Source organism: Medicago truncatula, chromosome 6 (assembly GCF_003473485.1).
Source record: "Medicago truncatula cultivar Jemalong A17 chromosome 6, MtrunA17r5.0-ANR, whole genome shotgun sequence".
NCBI lineage: Eukaryota > Viridiplantae > Streptophyta > Magnoliopsida > Fabales > Fabaceae > Medicago > Medicago truncatula.
In genome coordinates, this window is record NC_053047.1 from 39,162,922 (window position 1) to 39,180,972 (window position 18,051).

General features: G+C 28.7%; 1 protein-coding gene across 1 annotated transcript; it reads left to right on the forward strand.

Annotated features, from left to right (window-relative positions):
* Positions 1-10,189: 10,189 nt before the first annotated feature.
* Positions 10,190-11,167, forward strand: LOC25496852 (uncharacterized). Its single transcript, XM_013597561.3, has one exon. The coding sequence runs from the start codon at positions 10,275-10,277 to the stop codon at positions 10,968-10,970; it is 696 nt and encodes a 231-aa protein (XP_013453015.1). The 5' UTR covers positions 10,190-10,274; the 3' UTR covers positions 10,971-11,167.
* Positions 11,168-18,051: the final 6,884 nt, after the last annotated feature.

Consider the following 18,051-nt stretch of genomic DNA (forward strand, 5'->3'; position numbering starts at 1 on the left):
TTTCAATGGAGTAACTTTCCAACTGAAAATACGAAAACCTGTATTAATATGTCAAATGCACCAAATTTTATCATGTTTAACATGAGTTGATCAATTCAAATGTTTTTATTCACTTCTAATTGATTCTTAATTTTACCAACCATTATTCGACTATTTAGGCATCGATCGATTTAAATTTGACTACTTATCATTTTCAACTACAATTCATACTTTTCTTAAGGATAAACTTTGTCATTATAAAACTTTTATATTTAAAATTGGAAGAAGTGGTTTGACTTTGCAACATTATAGTCCATCTTGAGCCTTGTGTTTAAATAACTTATATCTTTTTTTTTTTTTTAAAACGATGTTTCACTACTTAAGATATGATAGAACAAACTCATGATCTTACAACCTCAACCGGATTTGACCACCGACATGTTAAAGTTTCCAAAACTAAACTCTACCATGTTTCAATGAAGTCTATTTCTAACTAAAGACACGAGAATTCATATAAACATGTTGGATGCACCAAATTTTATCATGTTTAATATGAGTTTGATCAATTCAAATGTTTTTATTCACCTATAATCGTTAATTTGACCAACCTATATTCGACTATCAAGGCATGGATTATTTGAATTCGATTGTTTATCATTTTCAACCACAATTCATATTATTTTTAAGGGTAGACTTTGTAATTAGAAAACTTTTATACTTAAATAGGGAGTAGTTTGACTATGCAACATTATAGTCCATCCTGAGTCTTGTGGTTGGATAACTTATATCTTTTTTTGAAAGAAACGACGTTTCACTATCTGAGATATGATAGACCAAACTCGTGATCTTATAACCTTAGTCGGGTTTGATCACCGACATGTTTAAATTTCCAAAATCAAACTCTACCATGTTTCAATAGAGTATTTTTTTTTTCTTCAATTGAAGACACAAAAACCCATATAAATATGTCGGATATACCAAATTTTATCATGTTTAATATGAGTTGATTAATTCAAATGTTTTAATTCATCTCAAATCCTTAATTTGGACAACCTTTATTTGACTATTTTGGTATCGATCGATTTAAATTCAACTTCTTATCATTTTCAACTACAATTCATGTTATTTTTACGGTAAACTTTGTCACTAAAACGTTATTAACAAACTAGTGCTTAAACATCATTTGAAGGTAGTTCCATTATTGATGCTCTGAAAAGAGACGGCAATGAATAGCATAGCAGAGACGTACTGATACTATAGTACATTTTGGTGCCCCACTATTGAAGGACATTTATATAATTTTACTCCTATATTATATATCTTATCTATCTAATTGGGACCTTTTGTCAAAAAAAGAAAAAAAATTGGGACCTAACTTTTTTATTTTTAGAATCTTCAACTAGTTGAAGGTGAGAACGACAAGGGAAAGAACGTGTTACTTCTGCCTTGCATTGAAAACATACAATTTAGATCGGGTTTTCTGTAATTTTCTTAGCTGAACTAAAAGTGGTTTCCTTCAAAAAAAAAAAAAAAATGGTTTTTATGGTTGAAAAATCGTTTTAAACATTAAATTCAACGTGTAAAATTGATTTTGATTAACATTGAGTTGCATATAAAATAGGAAAATAATGGGAAATGTTAACTAAGGAATTGCAAAAGGATATATTGTATTGAAAACGGTGTATTCTAAAAGTTAAAGAAAATAATATTTTCAATAAAAAAAACTTAACTTTTCTTTCCACTTTGAGTTCTTTAACGAGTGCCTTGGGGTACTGGTTAACTAGAATCTAAAATAATTTTAAATTATATTTTTTGTTCCTTAACTGATTATATAGAATCGTTTTGGTCTCTTAATTAAAATTCTATTTATTTTAATCTCTTAACTTCTCTCCGTTACTTATTTTGGACCTTTCCATTAGTTTTAATTCAAAAACGTTATGTTTTCTTCATTTTTTTCTCATCTTTTTCATCTTCATATCATCTCTATCAACCTTCAACAATAAGAATCCCAGAAAAATTCGAGAAGAAAATGAAGAAAACCTAAATTAATTTATGCAGAATGTTTCTTTCAATGTCAATAATTTTTTTTTAGATTTATTAAATAAATAATATATGGAGTATATAATATAGATCAAATACATTTGTTATTCGATGAATTTAAAAAGAAGCAAATCTATAAAATAATTTTATACCTTTAGAATCAATTTGAAGTTCTCAAAAATAGAACTAAACATAACTTTTTTTTTTTTTTTTTTACGTTAACATACACTTGTGTGATTGTTTGATTGACATACTTCAAATAAACAACAATCGTTGATCACTTATAGACATAAATGAAAAAAAATAAGATTTTGATTCTAATCACAACGTTTGATCTAATAATTTCGATTTTTTAATCGATCAAATTATATATGGATTTATCTTTAATAAAGAAAATTTATCAAAAAGATAAAAGAGCCATTGATATGATATGAATATAATATGAAGAGGCGAGTTTTTTTATGCTACTTTTAGTCTTTTAAAAAAATAAAAAGAGTTTAGATAACATAAAGAAAGAAAAAAGCTGCAAATGGGGGGTTATGTGAATGTGATGGGTTAGGGGGATATCAGTAAAGATCAATATTGTGTCTCACTCTCATTTCATCATCTATCTTACTTTTTCCAATGCCACGACCATACGACATCAGGTAGCCACGTCGATATACAGTACAATAATCACTTTATTCTTTATAATGTTATATAGTCTTTCACAATTTTATATTGATTTTTTAACAAGCCCAAATATAATATATTAAAAATCTTTGATGGCTCAACTCGTACAAGACGTACTGAACTGCTTTTTTTTTTTATCCATCTCACATTAATAACTCGGCCTCTACCACCTATAGGTAGTTTTAGACAAGTTTCCTTTGAGGTCGATGCCTAAATCCCAAGTATAGCTCGTAATAATCTATCTTCCGGAGCATATGAGGATTCTTTCGCCATTTGAGGCGTTAATTTACCCACTAAAATATCCCCTGTTTCTACCCAAGATCCCAGAATCACAATTCCATTTTTGTCTAAATTTCGGAGTAAATGGGCTTCTAGATGTGGAATTTTATTGGTGATTCTTTAAGGATCATGGCTTGTCACATGAGTCTGAATTTTATATTTCCGTATGTGAAAAGAAGTATAAATATTTTCATAGACCAGACGTTCACTAATGAGTACAGCATCTTCAGAATTGTAACCTTTTCATGACATATAAGCTACTAATACGTTTTTTCCTAAAGCGAGTTCACCGCCAACAGTAGCAGCACCATCTGCTAAAATTTGCCCCTTTTTTACGCATTTACCACCAACAAAGATGCAATATCAAGTTACAGGTGCATAAACAACGCACTTCAAATGAAAAAGCAAAAACAAAAAGATTACATCATAACACCATACAACATCTCTAAAAAAAGCAAAACCATACAATACAAAGAGTGGTTTTACCGGTCATGATATTGATTCAATTTAGTTTTGTATAAAAAGGTAAATTGAAATTAATCTCTACTATTTTTACTTTAGATACAGTTGATCTTTTTTTTACAAATAGATCATAGATTACTTTTTTTTGAAAGGTCATAGATTAATTTATCATTTCGTATGATTATTTTTTTGTTAAAGACTATTTTGAACCATATACCATAAAATTATAAGACTAAACTTTTATCACGAAATTAACATCATAAAGGTTCAAACTCCTACTCCTGCATATAACATGTAATATTTCTACCAACTGTGCTAAGCTCATGAGGATACACTGTTGGAAATTTAGGTCTTAATAAAAAAACAGATTTCATAAAACATGTTCAACAATTATGAATCAACAACGGAAGCAAATAAAACATTGAACATGATTATAATCGGATCTACGACATGTTTGAATTATCAAGGATATTAAGAATTAGGGTATTATGAATATCTGGATAGAGCTTTCATGACAGCCCTCTCAACAGCAACCATACACAGAGAGAGGAGGTGATGATCTGAAACACACAATATAGGGTTAGCGGCGGCTGATTTGGTTCTTCCTCAACAGGTACCTTTATACCTCAAGTTCTCTTCAGATGGGGAGAAGAGAGAGTTTGTCGTGTTTGATATATTGGGGACCATAGCCTCTTTTATATTGGATGGCCATTAGGGTTTCCCATTATTCCTTAATGGGTCATCCGGACATCCACTCATTGAGTCCATATCAACTAATTAATTATTTAATTAATTATCCAATTAGAAATCTAATAGCCTTATTACTTAATTTGATCACTAATCAACTAAGACCCACAATTGATAAATATAATTATTGTTACAATATTTATCCACATAATAATATTGAAATATAATAAATAATAAAATATTCGAACATACACCACAAATATTTTTTTAATCTATATTATATCAAATAGAGTCATTCATTTTAAGAAACAGAGAAGATCTCAATCCTAATATATTGAGAGAGTCAAGGAGCAATCACATAAATGGATTGTACACCACATTTTTTTCTCTCTAATTTTTTTTAAATAATTTGGGGCAATTTTCTACTTTTTTAATGAAAATAAATTTATCTAAAATAACCCTCAATGTGAAATTGGTGGCATGAATGGATCATGTCTACGGAAAGAATCATATCTTAGACTACATCATGATAGAATAGACCATACTTTATTAAAATAATGATAAATAATACTAATATTTTTTTTAAAAAAGTTTATCTAGCTCTAAATGTCATACTAGATGTCACAAAAAAGTTTTAAAGCCAAATAACATTTTTTTAGGGAACTTATTAACATACTTATTCAAGTAAATAGGAATAATAGTACTACAATTATTATGTTAAATTTTCTACTTTGCATTAAAAAATTTAATGACTTTACTCAAAAAAAATTTAATGACTTAAAAATATTTTCCTACATTATGGTTTTTGTATATTTAAATATGTTATTATAAACTATAATTGAATATATTATAATAATTATATCTTTTAAAATATCATGTTAAATATGAAAATAAAACATAATTTCATAAATTTATTAGTTTGTAAGTCTATTCTAAGATAAGCCAAATAATTTACTTAAAACAATTTTTCCCCTTCAAAAACACTAAGTAGGAGTGCACCAATTAACGAATTCTTAATAACGAAATAAGATAAACTTTTTTTTTGAAATAATATATGTTTAACAATTCACACCTTAAAATAAATAATTGAAAAATTCGATGTTCGAACTCTGACATTTTATATTTCAGTGTCTATACCAATTGCGATATTCTCACAAATAACATAAAATAAACCTTTTAAGTAGCTAACATGTCATGCTACTCTGTTGAAAAAAGTAATATTCATTCTTAAAATTAGGCATATGTCAAATAACAATAGAAGAAATCTAGACGGCCAAATTAGACTAAGATCTTAGAAAGCCTAGTTAGATCCGATACATTGTCACCTCTAATTAAAGTATAAAACGAGTGGAGGGGAAAAAGATTAGTAGAAAATAAAGTGTCCGATCCCAACAATGTCAAAAGTAAAAGTAAATTGAATTATGGGAACTGATAAAACCGTCCAAATAGTGATACATAGCTTCATTGAAAAAAGCCAAACAGTTGGTGGTGGTTTCGTTTCTACAAGCATCCATCCAACAACGATGTGTTGTTTGACAACTTGGAACCTTCTTTACTTGTGTTTTGATTGATTGATTATAAATTAAGCAAAGATTTGTCAAACAAAACCTTATTTAATTCTAATATATGTCTAAAAATAATATGCTTAAACAACCATCTTAGTCTCTTGATATGTGATAAGTTTTGTTGATAATGTATTAAAATTGTAATCACATAATATTTTTATTTATTTTAATCATCAAATATGTTTTTGTTGGTTATTTTATTCTTCTTTTGTTTTTTGTTAGTAAATTAGCTTTTAATCTATCATGAAAGAGTTATGTTTTCTATCAAAAATAAAATGAAAGAGTTATGTTGATGATCTCGTCATAGACCTCATGAATATAATATTTTCGGTTGTAGAACCCTATTACATAAATGGTTAGATCATCAACAAAACTCCTTTCCTGTTAGGTTCAAACATTAGACGATCTTTTTTTTTTTTTTTAAGGAAAAGATTAGCCAATCTTTTGATAAATAGAAAAAGTGAGAGGATCCAATTTGTCTATCAAAATGCAAACATATATTTGATGATGTATTGCAATTTTGATACACTAAAAAATTATAAGGACAATGTACGACACAAGGATCATATTTAGTGTTTAAAATAAATGTTATTTGAACAAAAAATTTGTATATGTTTTGAAATATCAATGAAGATTCTTTTTACATATTTATTGAATGACTAATATATTTTATTGATATTATAGATCAGTTATGTAAATTACAAAATAAATTTGAAAAAAATATTATATTTCAGATCAGATGATGTATCTCAAAACTTATACGATATCGAAATACGATATCAACTTTTTGATTGACTTAAGTGGTAAAAGACTCCATTTTGTTTTTCTTCTCTCTTTGAAGGAACTTGAAAGCTTCAAATAAGTGAAAAATTTGATAAATGACTCTTCCTTATGAAGTTGTAAAGAAAAACACTTATCCAAAAAATTCGATTGAAAGAATAAAACTATTTGTGTATTCTTCACATATTTCTTTAATCACGGTTAAATGACGATGAAATTTTTTGTATCAATAACATCTTTATAAAAAAAATTGGTTAAATATGTTTTTGGTCTTTATAAATATACAAACTTTTCGTTTTCGTCTTCTTAAAATTTTGTTAAACTTTTTGCCCTTCAAAAGTTTTTCATCACTACTTTTAATCTTTTCTCTTAGTCAACTTATGTATAGCCTTCTTATTTTTTAATGAAATTGTCTAGAAATAGGTAGTATATCATGACAATCTCTCTCCTTTAAAACTTGTAGTTCATTAAAAATTCAATTAATGATGTATGCGGTTCATATTATGGACCACATACATCATTAATTGAATGAACTTAAAAAGTCAATTTTGCTTATATTTAGAAACGGATGGAGTAACAACAAATTGTGACAAAAAAGATAAAAGATAAAAAAGTTTTTTAAAATTAAGTTAAAAGACAAATTGTATAATTTTGCCAAAAAATATATTAAATAGTTCAATTTCCAACTTATTGAATGCATCAATTTCTATAAAAACTTATTTAAAGATTGTCAAAGAGTGTCTTAAATGTATTCGTTAGCATTTCCTATAAAAAAATGGTTGAAAGAACAAAACTTATCGCTTATTCTCCATAAATTTCTTTAATTACAATTAAACGACGATAAAAATTTCACATCAATAAAGAAAACTTAAAGAGATTTAAAAAAAAAGTAGATAGAAAAACAAAACAAAACCAATCCAATTCCAAACCATAAAAAAAGTTAAATAGTTCAATTTTCAATGCATTAAATGTATCAATTTCTATAAAAACCTTCTTAAAGATTGTCGTTGTTTTAAAGGTACAAAATTTGATCACTATTATATGTAAAAATCAACATTTTAGATTTATTCAATTAATGATATATATATATATATATATATATATATATATATATATATAATCTTTATTATATACCACATACATCATTTAATGAATTTTAATGAATAAATCTAAAATATTGATTTTTGCTTATAATTGTGCACGGATGTGTACTCGTTAACATTTTTCATAGAAACAGTTAAAAGAACAATTGTAATCATTTATTCTCGATAAGTTTTTTTAATAGTAGTGTTATTTGAACATCCATTTGTTTGACAACCAAATAAACAACCACGTTTATACAAAAAAATGTATATATTGACATAAAAACCAAAGTAATACAAAGAAAATAAAAATATAATTCAAGTATGAGACAAAAAATATCACAAAAATTATTATAAATAATTGTATAAATGACATTTCTCTTTTTTAATCACGATTAAACGATGAAAATTTCCCATCAATAACATCTTAACAAAGAAAATTTAAGAAGAAAAACATTTTAAAAAATAGACAGAAAAACAAAAACCAAGCCAAGAATCTACCTTCACCACCATATGTGGTGTGACCTAACCACTACTGACCCACTCACGTCTCTCAAATTTTCCAAAGTACCAAATCTCTTAAAACTTTTTTTATTTTTTGACGCAACTAAATCTAAAACTTTAAAAATACAAAAGTTGAATAAAGAACACATGATGTTTCCTAGGCATGTGGGCCCTACCACCGGACTTCAAATTTTAATTGAATTTAGTTTATTGTCAGAAAAGAAAAATCATCTGTCTGCAGTAATGGCCAACGGATCTTACACGCAAAAAAAGGAAAATGCAGAATGGCAGACACACCATGAATTCTTAACTTTCAAAACTCTATTTATCCCCTTTATTAGTTTTTAATTATCCTTTTTTTTCACGTAACTTTGTGGCTAAAATAAGGGGGTCTTTGGAGTTCGAACCCTAACTCCTGTATAAAATAATGCATTATCACTACCAACTGAGTTATACTCACGGAGACTTTAATTATCCATTTTATTATCTTAAATTAAGATAAATCTTGAGAGCAAAACTTAATTAATAGCTACAAAGATAATATATATACATGTGTCGCTTTGAACATAAGATATACACTCTTTAGTCATTATTATAAGAAAAATTAATATTTTAGATTTAATAATTAAATAATGTATGTATTATGTAATAAAGATTATATACATCATTGTCCCGTAAGCATAGTTCAAAAGGTAGGATCAATACATTTTTATATGCAGGGGCAGGGGTTCGAATCCCAGACACCCTACTTATTCACCTTATAAGGTGAATTCTAATCACTAAGCTACCTGAAGAAAAAAAATATATACATCATTAATTAAATACATCTAAAATGTAAACTTTTATTTATAATGATGACCGAAAAATATACTACCACTTCTTCACATTTAAAATGTATGAGTATATCCACCAACCTATTTGATGACAAAATAAATAAACTAAGATAATGTATATGGACAATTTTTTTAAGGAATGCATATGGACATATTTAATACTTGCTTTTTAAATAAAAGGGAGGGATCTAGAAATATGTTAGATGGGAAAAATTAATTCTAAGTAATTTATATTTAAATAAATACTTTAAAATGAATAGAAAATCATATTCCATGTCCTTTTTATTTGCATCTTTTGTCACTCTCACATGTATCAAGGAAATACACTAAAGTTAACATGTCCATATTGTCTAGTTCAAACTTTTCATTTACTTTTGCCTAAAAAAAGTTTTCATCTCTACAAGTAAACTAACAAAATCAATAAAAGTATATTTAAAGAAAACTAAATAATTTGGTAATTTATATTTAAAAACAAATTTTAAAGAATATTTGTAATTAAGGATATATAAAAATTAATTTTGTCTTATAAGTGAAAAAGTAAAGTTTCTCAAAAAAAGTGTCGCTATCAATTTTCATCATTGTTTTAATTGATTTTGATCTAATTGTACCGTGTTATTATGTTTTAGTGGTTAACGAGTTTCTTGTAAAATGAATTGTTTGTAGGAATAAGAGATAAATTTTTGATTATATTTTAGTTATCTTTCGATCGAAATTTAAAATTTTAGGATCCTACTATTATTTTTCAGTGTGTAGTTTGCATTTGTGATGATAAAAAGTACATGAATAACATCTCTAAAATATAACAGACAATATTAATATTATTTTATTGCTCTACTTCATTCAAATCTAAATTTAAGTTTACGATGTTTTGACCAAAACAAAATAAAAGAAATTAAATTTACGATGTTATAGTTGTATATAAATTTTAGATGATGTTTATCACTTTATCTACGAATAAAGTATAATAAAACAAGATAGTCAATCAATTAGCTTATGTGTGCATCATTCACACACGTTTAAATAAAGCAACTGTTTTTGAATAGTAAAAGTAGAAAATGTCCAAAATTATGGTTTTTACACACACGCAACTATTTTAGGTATTTGGTCAGAAAAGGAAAAAGAAATTAAAAAACAACGAGACATCCGTGAAAGAACTTTGTTTTATTATTTACCCGATTTGCACGCGCCTATCACAATCTTAAATTAATTAAATTAAAAATAATTAATTATTTATGACAAAAATTAAATTAAATAAACCTTATCCCACTTTTCCAACTATTATATAAACCCTTTCACCCTTTCTCTCTCTCTTCATCACTCTTTACTTTCTCTCACTTCATTTCATTTCCACCCTTTATTTTCTTTCTCTTCATTTTCTTTCTCTCCAAAATATGGAGAATTCCACCGACAAGAGAAAGAGAGTTGATGATGAGTTTGATGAAACTCAAACTCACTGTGTTGACTCAGTTCATGCTAAGATTCGTAAGATTAACTCCTTTTCTGATTCTGATGATGTTAACTTAACTGAAACAAAGACTGAAACTCAGCTTACCCGAGTCGACTCGAGTGAGTCGAGTCAGGTTTTTGATTCGGATGAGATTTTTAATATACTTGATGATGAAAACAATGCTCATGAACGTGATTCTGAGCCTGACTCAGTGATGGGTCTTGACTCAGTTATCAAAAGCTTTGAAGAAGAGATTTTTGCACCTGGGACTGAACCAGGTCTGACTGAACCGGAACCGGTTCAGGTCGACCTGGTTCAAATGACCGGTTCAGGTGAGATGGAGATGAACTTAGGTTACTTGTTTGAGGCTTCTGATGATGAACTTGGGTTGCCACCAACTGTGACTGAACCGGGTTTAAATGAACCGGGTTCGGATGAACCGGACAAGGTGGACTTGACCGGTTTTGTTGGGTTTGATGATGATTTTACCGGTTTTGATGGGTTTGGTTATGGAACTGGGTTGTTGTCGGAGAGTGACGGTGGTGCTGAAGATTTTGTGACTGGGGATGGGTTGTTTGAATATGGTGAACCGGCGGCGGCGGATGTTTTGTGGCGGTCGGAGTCTTTACAAGCTATGTAAGAAGGTGGCGTTGAGATTTTGGGGTGGAAAATGTAAATCTGAGAAAATGTTGGGGTAATTTTAGAAGGATGAAAAAATGGAAGATTAGAAATGTAGGTGATAGATGTGAAAAGGAAAAGTTTGTAGGATTAAGATTTGTTAATGGTTCTTTTGTTGAAATTTAATTTAATGAGAAACAAATTGGTCCCAAATTATGACATTGTTTTGTTTTTTGCATACTTAATTATCTTTTCTGGTTTAGACGAGGGTTCTTGCAAAAAAATTACCTTGAAAAATACAAAACTAAAATAGTTTTTTATTTTGGATGTGGAATCTTAAATACTTTAGTTTTACACCAAATGGGATTCTTTTTACTAAAATATTTGTTCAACTGAATTGATGAAATATATTGAAAGAAACACAATCGAACATAATGCATAAATAAAATTACCACATCTATTTTTCTTGCTAGATAATCGAAATGGTAAAGTCATCTTAGGCTCACACACATAAAATAAAAGGTGGTGGGATTCGAACTCCGTCGGAATATATAACTTAATAATTTTGACATTTTTATCCATTAAGTTAAGATTTATTGGATAGTTATCGCATCTATTTTATTAAGGAATTGTATTATTTGAAAACTTTTGCGAGAATTCAATTTTTTTTTTGGTCTAGTAAATCACTAAAATTAAACTCACATATAAATATCATTCAATATCATTCATCTTTTTTTTTAAGAGAAAATAAAAGATCTAAAAATATTTTAAATTGCGGTTGTTGGTGATCGAGTTAAAGATTTTGCGATTTAGATTGTATTGTACGATGTGTTATAAATTTCGGTTGTTGCACTGCTGAACTAATCACAGACGGATGTCACGCTGGTTTTAAAACATTTAATAATTTTTATTTCAATTTTGTGGAAGACATGATTCCTCCAAGTGTTTCTTCTCAATTATTCCTTTAAATGTGGATTGTTTTTTGTATGGTTCTTAACTAAATTCACCATTATTTTCTCAAATTCATAATTTTCTCAAAGTTTGTTGTATCCAAAAAATATGTATCTTTAGTTAAGAACTATACGAAAAGTATCTAAGAAATTGTACCTAAGTTTTTTATTTTATTTTTTATCTAGTAGTCTAGTGGAGATGTCCGAGGTTTCAACCCTGACCTCTGCATAAATTATGCAATATCCCAATCAACTGAGCTAATCTGAACAACATAAATCACTTTTAATCAGAACTATTTTTAACCAAAATCAATTCTCCAAAATAAATTCTATCACAATTCATTCTTTCCACCTAACAATCAAACACACGCTAAGAATGATATCCCTTATCACTTCAACTCACTTTTCTTCTCTGATTCTAATTTTTTCTATAAGGTTTTGTAATTTACGATCAAATTTATACAAAAAATGTGATTTTTATCCATCTCATTTGAAAAAAAATAGAATCCTTGACGTAATAATGATTTGTCGCGATAATTATTATGATTTTTTTCACTTCGTTCAACGAGTAAAGTGTTAACAACCATTGTCAAAGTCGTTTTGTCGCCACCGTTTTCTCGATATTAAAATCCTTTTTTCCTAGACTTATATATTGACACCTAAGTCAAAGTTAGTGTATAATGAATCAAAACAAGATAATTAACAAATTGTAAAACTAAATATCGTAGTTAATAGGCATACAAAATAAAGAAGAACATGCATCAAATAAATTTGTGATAAAAATAAGATAATTAATAAATTGTCGAACTAAACATCGTACTTAATAGCAAAATAAGGAAAATCTACCAACATAAAAAAATCTACACCATAAAACAAATCATAAAATAAATCCAACAACCAAAAGGATAAAATAAGTCTAAAAAAAGAAAGAAAAACGGTGTAAGCGGGTCGACCAGTCCCATTTTTACAACGAGTTAAGCGGAACGAACCAACTATAATAAACGAGTTCAAAATTTTGACTTAACCCAAAAAATAACCGGTTAAACGGACCGCCTCGACAGATTTGACCCCGTTTTACCACCCTTATTAATAAGGAAGTTACAAAAATGGATTCATATGTTTGATAGAAAGATAAAAAATTAATTTCCAAATATACAACATTTCCAAAAATAAAATAATTTCCACTTTCCCATGTTTTTACTTCCCAAGAAAGTTTAAATAACCATCCAACTACCAGTCATACACCTCATGTTTACAAATAAATCATAAACATGCTATCAATCAATTATAATACTTGGATCATTAAAAATATTTGATTTTAATCATGTTTAATTTATAGAGCCTAGCAAAAAATGTTACATGTGATAAGCTAAAATTTAAAATGTTGGGTCTTGCTGATAAGTGTTCTTATGATATTAGTTAAGTAACAAGTGCCCTTATAACATAAGTTAAGGTAATCAAAATTAGTAGTTTTACATTGAAAACAATAATTCGTAAACTTTTTACAAGTTGATTTGACCATTTTTTATTACTCTCCAACACAGAATTTCTATTTTTATTCCCTTATCCAATACCCCACCCCAGAGCACTATTTAGCATTTCCCTAAAATGTTTCACAAACAACAAATTTAATTTCTTTAAAAGAGTATTAATTGATATAAAAATATCACAAAACATCTCTATTTTATTTTCGTGAGCTGTCGTGTTATCGCATATGATATATGATGAACGTTGATTCTCTAAGCAACTAAGATCATTTCTGATGACGAGGTCTTTACCTTTTAAGACATGATACTTACTATATATCGTTATTGGATTTTTTTTTTTTTTTGGATCTTCTAAGACTCAGGATCGCACTTAAGACCCTTATTTTTAATTGGACTTCTCAATACTATTAAAACGATCATTGTATTGTAGGAATGTAAATGATGAAGAGTCAGTGGTGGAATCGATTTAGACCTTTTGTCATAGGATCTTCAGAGCATCCACAATGGTAGTCCACTAACATGGACTCCTTAAATGTATCTCATGCGTACACATCACTTATTTATAGTTTATTTTTATTTTTATTTATTTTATAATGAAAGTACCTATTAAGGACTCAAATGACAATACACTAATAAGACTCCAATAAAGAGTACTTAAATAGATCCCACTAACTTTACATTATTATACAAAAATTATTTATAACTTATTTTGTAAGTGAGACTAACCCGTACATATTTTATTACTTCTTTTACACATGGAACCCGTTGGTTTCCCATGAGAGAGAATCCTTATATAGTTGTTTGTTGCTTAATTGGACTCATTTTTTCTTTCTTTAATGAGGTCCTTAACAGGGAGTGGTCCTTATCAAGTAAGGAACCTGCATTAAAGATGTTCTTAGATACCGTAATTAAAAGATTATAAAAAATGATGTATACACATAAAATTTGTTTAAGAACTTTAAATGAAGGTCTCCATTGTGGAGCCTCTAATACAATTATTTATTCCCTCTAAAAAAAATGAGTTTATTATTCATAAAACATTTAAACAAAAATGAAAAAAATGAGAAAAATAAAGCATGTACGGTACTTAGCTATGAAGTTTGTCCTTTTGCTAGACACCAACCACTTCTGTAATTGTACTACTCACTCGCTATATGCTGCAGAGAGTAATGGAGAATCCAAAGAAAAGCATCCACCTCGTTATCAACGAAGTGGTTGATGATATTTGTTTGTTCGGTTACACATGTCTTTCATGCAGAAGTGTAATGCATAGACATACTTTAGATTCAGTGAGTAGGCTTGTCTAGGTTAAGATCTTCTTTTTAAATGAAATTATACATAAGAATATATTGAAAATTACTTTTCTCCTTTTTGAAATTATTTATTATTTTGATTTAGTGGAAGTTAACTTACATAAGACATTTTTTTATTGGGAGTTAACTCACGTCGGTATTTTAAAAATACCTCTTGAGAAGTTAGCTTTTGAAGCACCCTTTTGTCAAGTAGATAAATTAGAATCGACAACTTATTTTTTAAGAAATAGATAAATTTTCGAAAACAACTTTATGTAAAAGATAAATTTGAATAAATTTTTATATTTTCAAAACAAATGTAAATTAGCTTAAGTTTGAAGATATATGTTTAAATCTAAGAAATTGTTTTTTAAACTTTTAAAATTACTCTCACGCATTTGAGAATTATTTTAATACTCTAACAACAATTAACAGATGTTCGCTCTAAGTTAAATATTATAGAGTGAACGATATTTAACTGCCATTGACGATATTGAAAGCAATTTCAAATGCATGAGAGTAATTTCATAAGCTTGAAAAGCAATTTCCTTAAAACTAAACTAAAAAGAATAAAAGGCCTACTAGAAAATGTGAAAGGCCCATCTAACTAAGGCCCACACAAAACTAAGAGAGAATAAATACAAACCAATAAAAAAAAATACACCTTTATATTATGGAAATGTTAATTTGCGCCCTTAGAGCACATGTTAAGAATTCCATAAATAGAAATTATGCATTGAAAATTGTGTTAATTTATTGGTAAAAATGTTTAATATTAATTTTTTCATTAAATTTTTACTATTATTAGAATGAAATTAATGCTGCTCTAAAGACACAAGTTAACATGACCCTTATACTTATCCCGTCTCTAAATTATAATCGTTTAAGGTTTTTACACACAAATTAAGAAAGACAATAAATTAGTCAACATACATACTAATTTTACCAAACTAACCTCACTATTTAATTATTTTATTATTTAAAGTTAAATTATTTAAAAGATTAAAAGTCACATTAAGACATTAATTACAAAGGTGGTATAAATACAGCCGAGCCAATTAAATGACATGATTTCACACATGGCTCAAGATGGCTGTTTTCAAGAAAGAAACATGCAATTACAGATAGACAGAGGAGTAAAAGGCATGAAGGGCAAAGTTGGAAAAAGTAATTTAATTCCACATAGAAATCACAAAGCGACTATAATTTTGCTACCTTTTTATTTTTTTAAAACGTCAAACATTAAGAGACGGTGGGAGTATTATTTATGGGTTAAGGAAGCAAAAAATAACATGTTTACATTGATTTCAACAACATTTTGAAGAACTCTCTCTTCAATTTTTTTTTTTTTAAGGAACTCTCTCTTCAATTTAGTTGATGAACTATAGAAAAATACTCCCTAAGACTTATTAATCTATCAAGATTATCTCGGAGCCATCTCTCTTAAGAAAATGAGGACTAACTTGATGGATTTATGATAGTTTAAGGACTACTTAATATATTTTTTATAATTCAAGGATCAAATTGAAAAGAAAATAATAATTCAAAAACCAAATCGATGGTTTATTCCTAAAACTAATTGAGAATTGTTGTTCCCACATTTGATAAGGCTGTGTAACACGAGTAATTTACTTTTTTGCCCCCTCGGCAGTTAACTGCCGAGGAATTAAAAATCCGGCTGCAGTTAATTGCCGAGGAAAACCTCGGTAGTTAACTGCCGAGGAAATCTGAACATAATCATACACAGAACCAGAACAAATCCATTTTCATAAATTGCAAGCAAATAGATTGCACATTATCACAAGTAAGTTGTGTCAATCATTTTAATGATAATGTTAATTTGTTTAGGTTGATTTTTTTTTTAAAAATTAGAGTAGTTTGCATGTGGTTAGGGTTGATTTTAAAATCGACAATTTGATGATTGCTTGCATGTGTGGTTTAGGAATTGACAAATGAATGTAGTTGTTGCTTATGTTGTTTAAATCATAATGTGGTTTTGAATGGTGGCAAAAGAACACAATTTGAATATGTTTTATACTTTGCACACAAAGTGTTTGATAAAATGTCTCAATGATAATTTTATTGATTATTTAGTTAGTTTAGGTTATGGAAATGATAGAAATGATGTTAATTATAGTTTGGTTAAGTGTATATTGATTTTTTAGTTAGTTTAGGTTACGAGAATTATGATGGACACAAATGATTTAGTTGTATAGAAATGATTAAGTGTATGTTAATTATTGAATGATATTTATGTTATTATGGAAATGATGGAAATAAATTTTATTATAATGATGATTATATTGAATGATTTTAGGTTATGAAAATGATGTTCATTGTTGTAATTTTAATGAGTTTGATTATGTTTATGTTTAGTTTAGGTTTAATGTGTTTGATTAGGTTATGGAAATGATGTTAATTATTATATCCACTTTTATATGTGTTTTTTTTTTAAAATCTTTTCTTTATGTTTAATTATTTTCTTTATATTCCTTCAAAAATTATTTTCTTTATATGTGTGTTTGTTTAATTATTATATCTACTTTTATATATGTTTTTTTTTAATTCTTTTCTTTATGTTTAATTATTTTCTTTATATGTGTGTTTGTTTAAACTATGTTTATTTTTCTATTATTTCAGGTTCGTAAGCTCCGTGTGGTAAAACCGATTAATCATGGGGCTAAGATCTTGAGTCTCAGACGCCCAAACGAGAATCATGATTGGTTTTGAGATCCGCTTAGGGAGAGCGGGTTACATGACTTGGTATATCTGGGCTACGCCACTGTGCCTCATGCCATGCTGATGACTCTGCGAGAGGTGGCATCCCGAGACCAACACCTTTCACATGCCCTTGGGGGAGATGACTGTGACCTTGGATGATGTCGCATGTCTCACGCATCTTCAGATTGAGGGGCGGATGTTGAGCCATGGGAAGAAGATGTCGAGACATGAGGGAGCGACACTACTTATGAGGCACTTGGGTGTGTCGCAGCAGGAGGCAGACAAAATTTGTGGGCAGGAGTACAGTGGGTACATTAGCTACCCTAGGCTGAGGGACTTATATACGAGGTACCTTGGTAGGGCCAACGTATTGGCTGATACGGAGGATCCAGAGGAACTGGAGGAGCGGGAGAGGGTTAGGACTTATTGCGTGAGGTGTTACCTTCTCTACTTGGTTGGATGCTTGTTGTTTGGCGATAGAAGCAACAAACGCATCGATTTGGTCTATCCGACGACCATGGAGGACGGCTACGCAGGGATGCGTAATTATTCCTAGGGAGGGATGACACTCGCATACCTATACGGCGAGTTAGCTGAGGCGTGTAGGCCTGGAGACAAAGCTCTTGGGGGGAGCGTGACACTGATGACTGTAA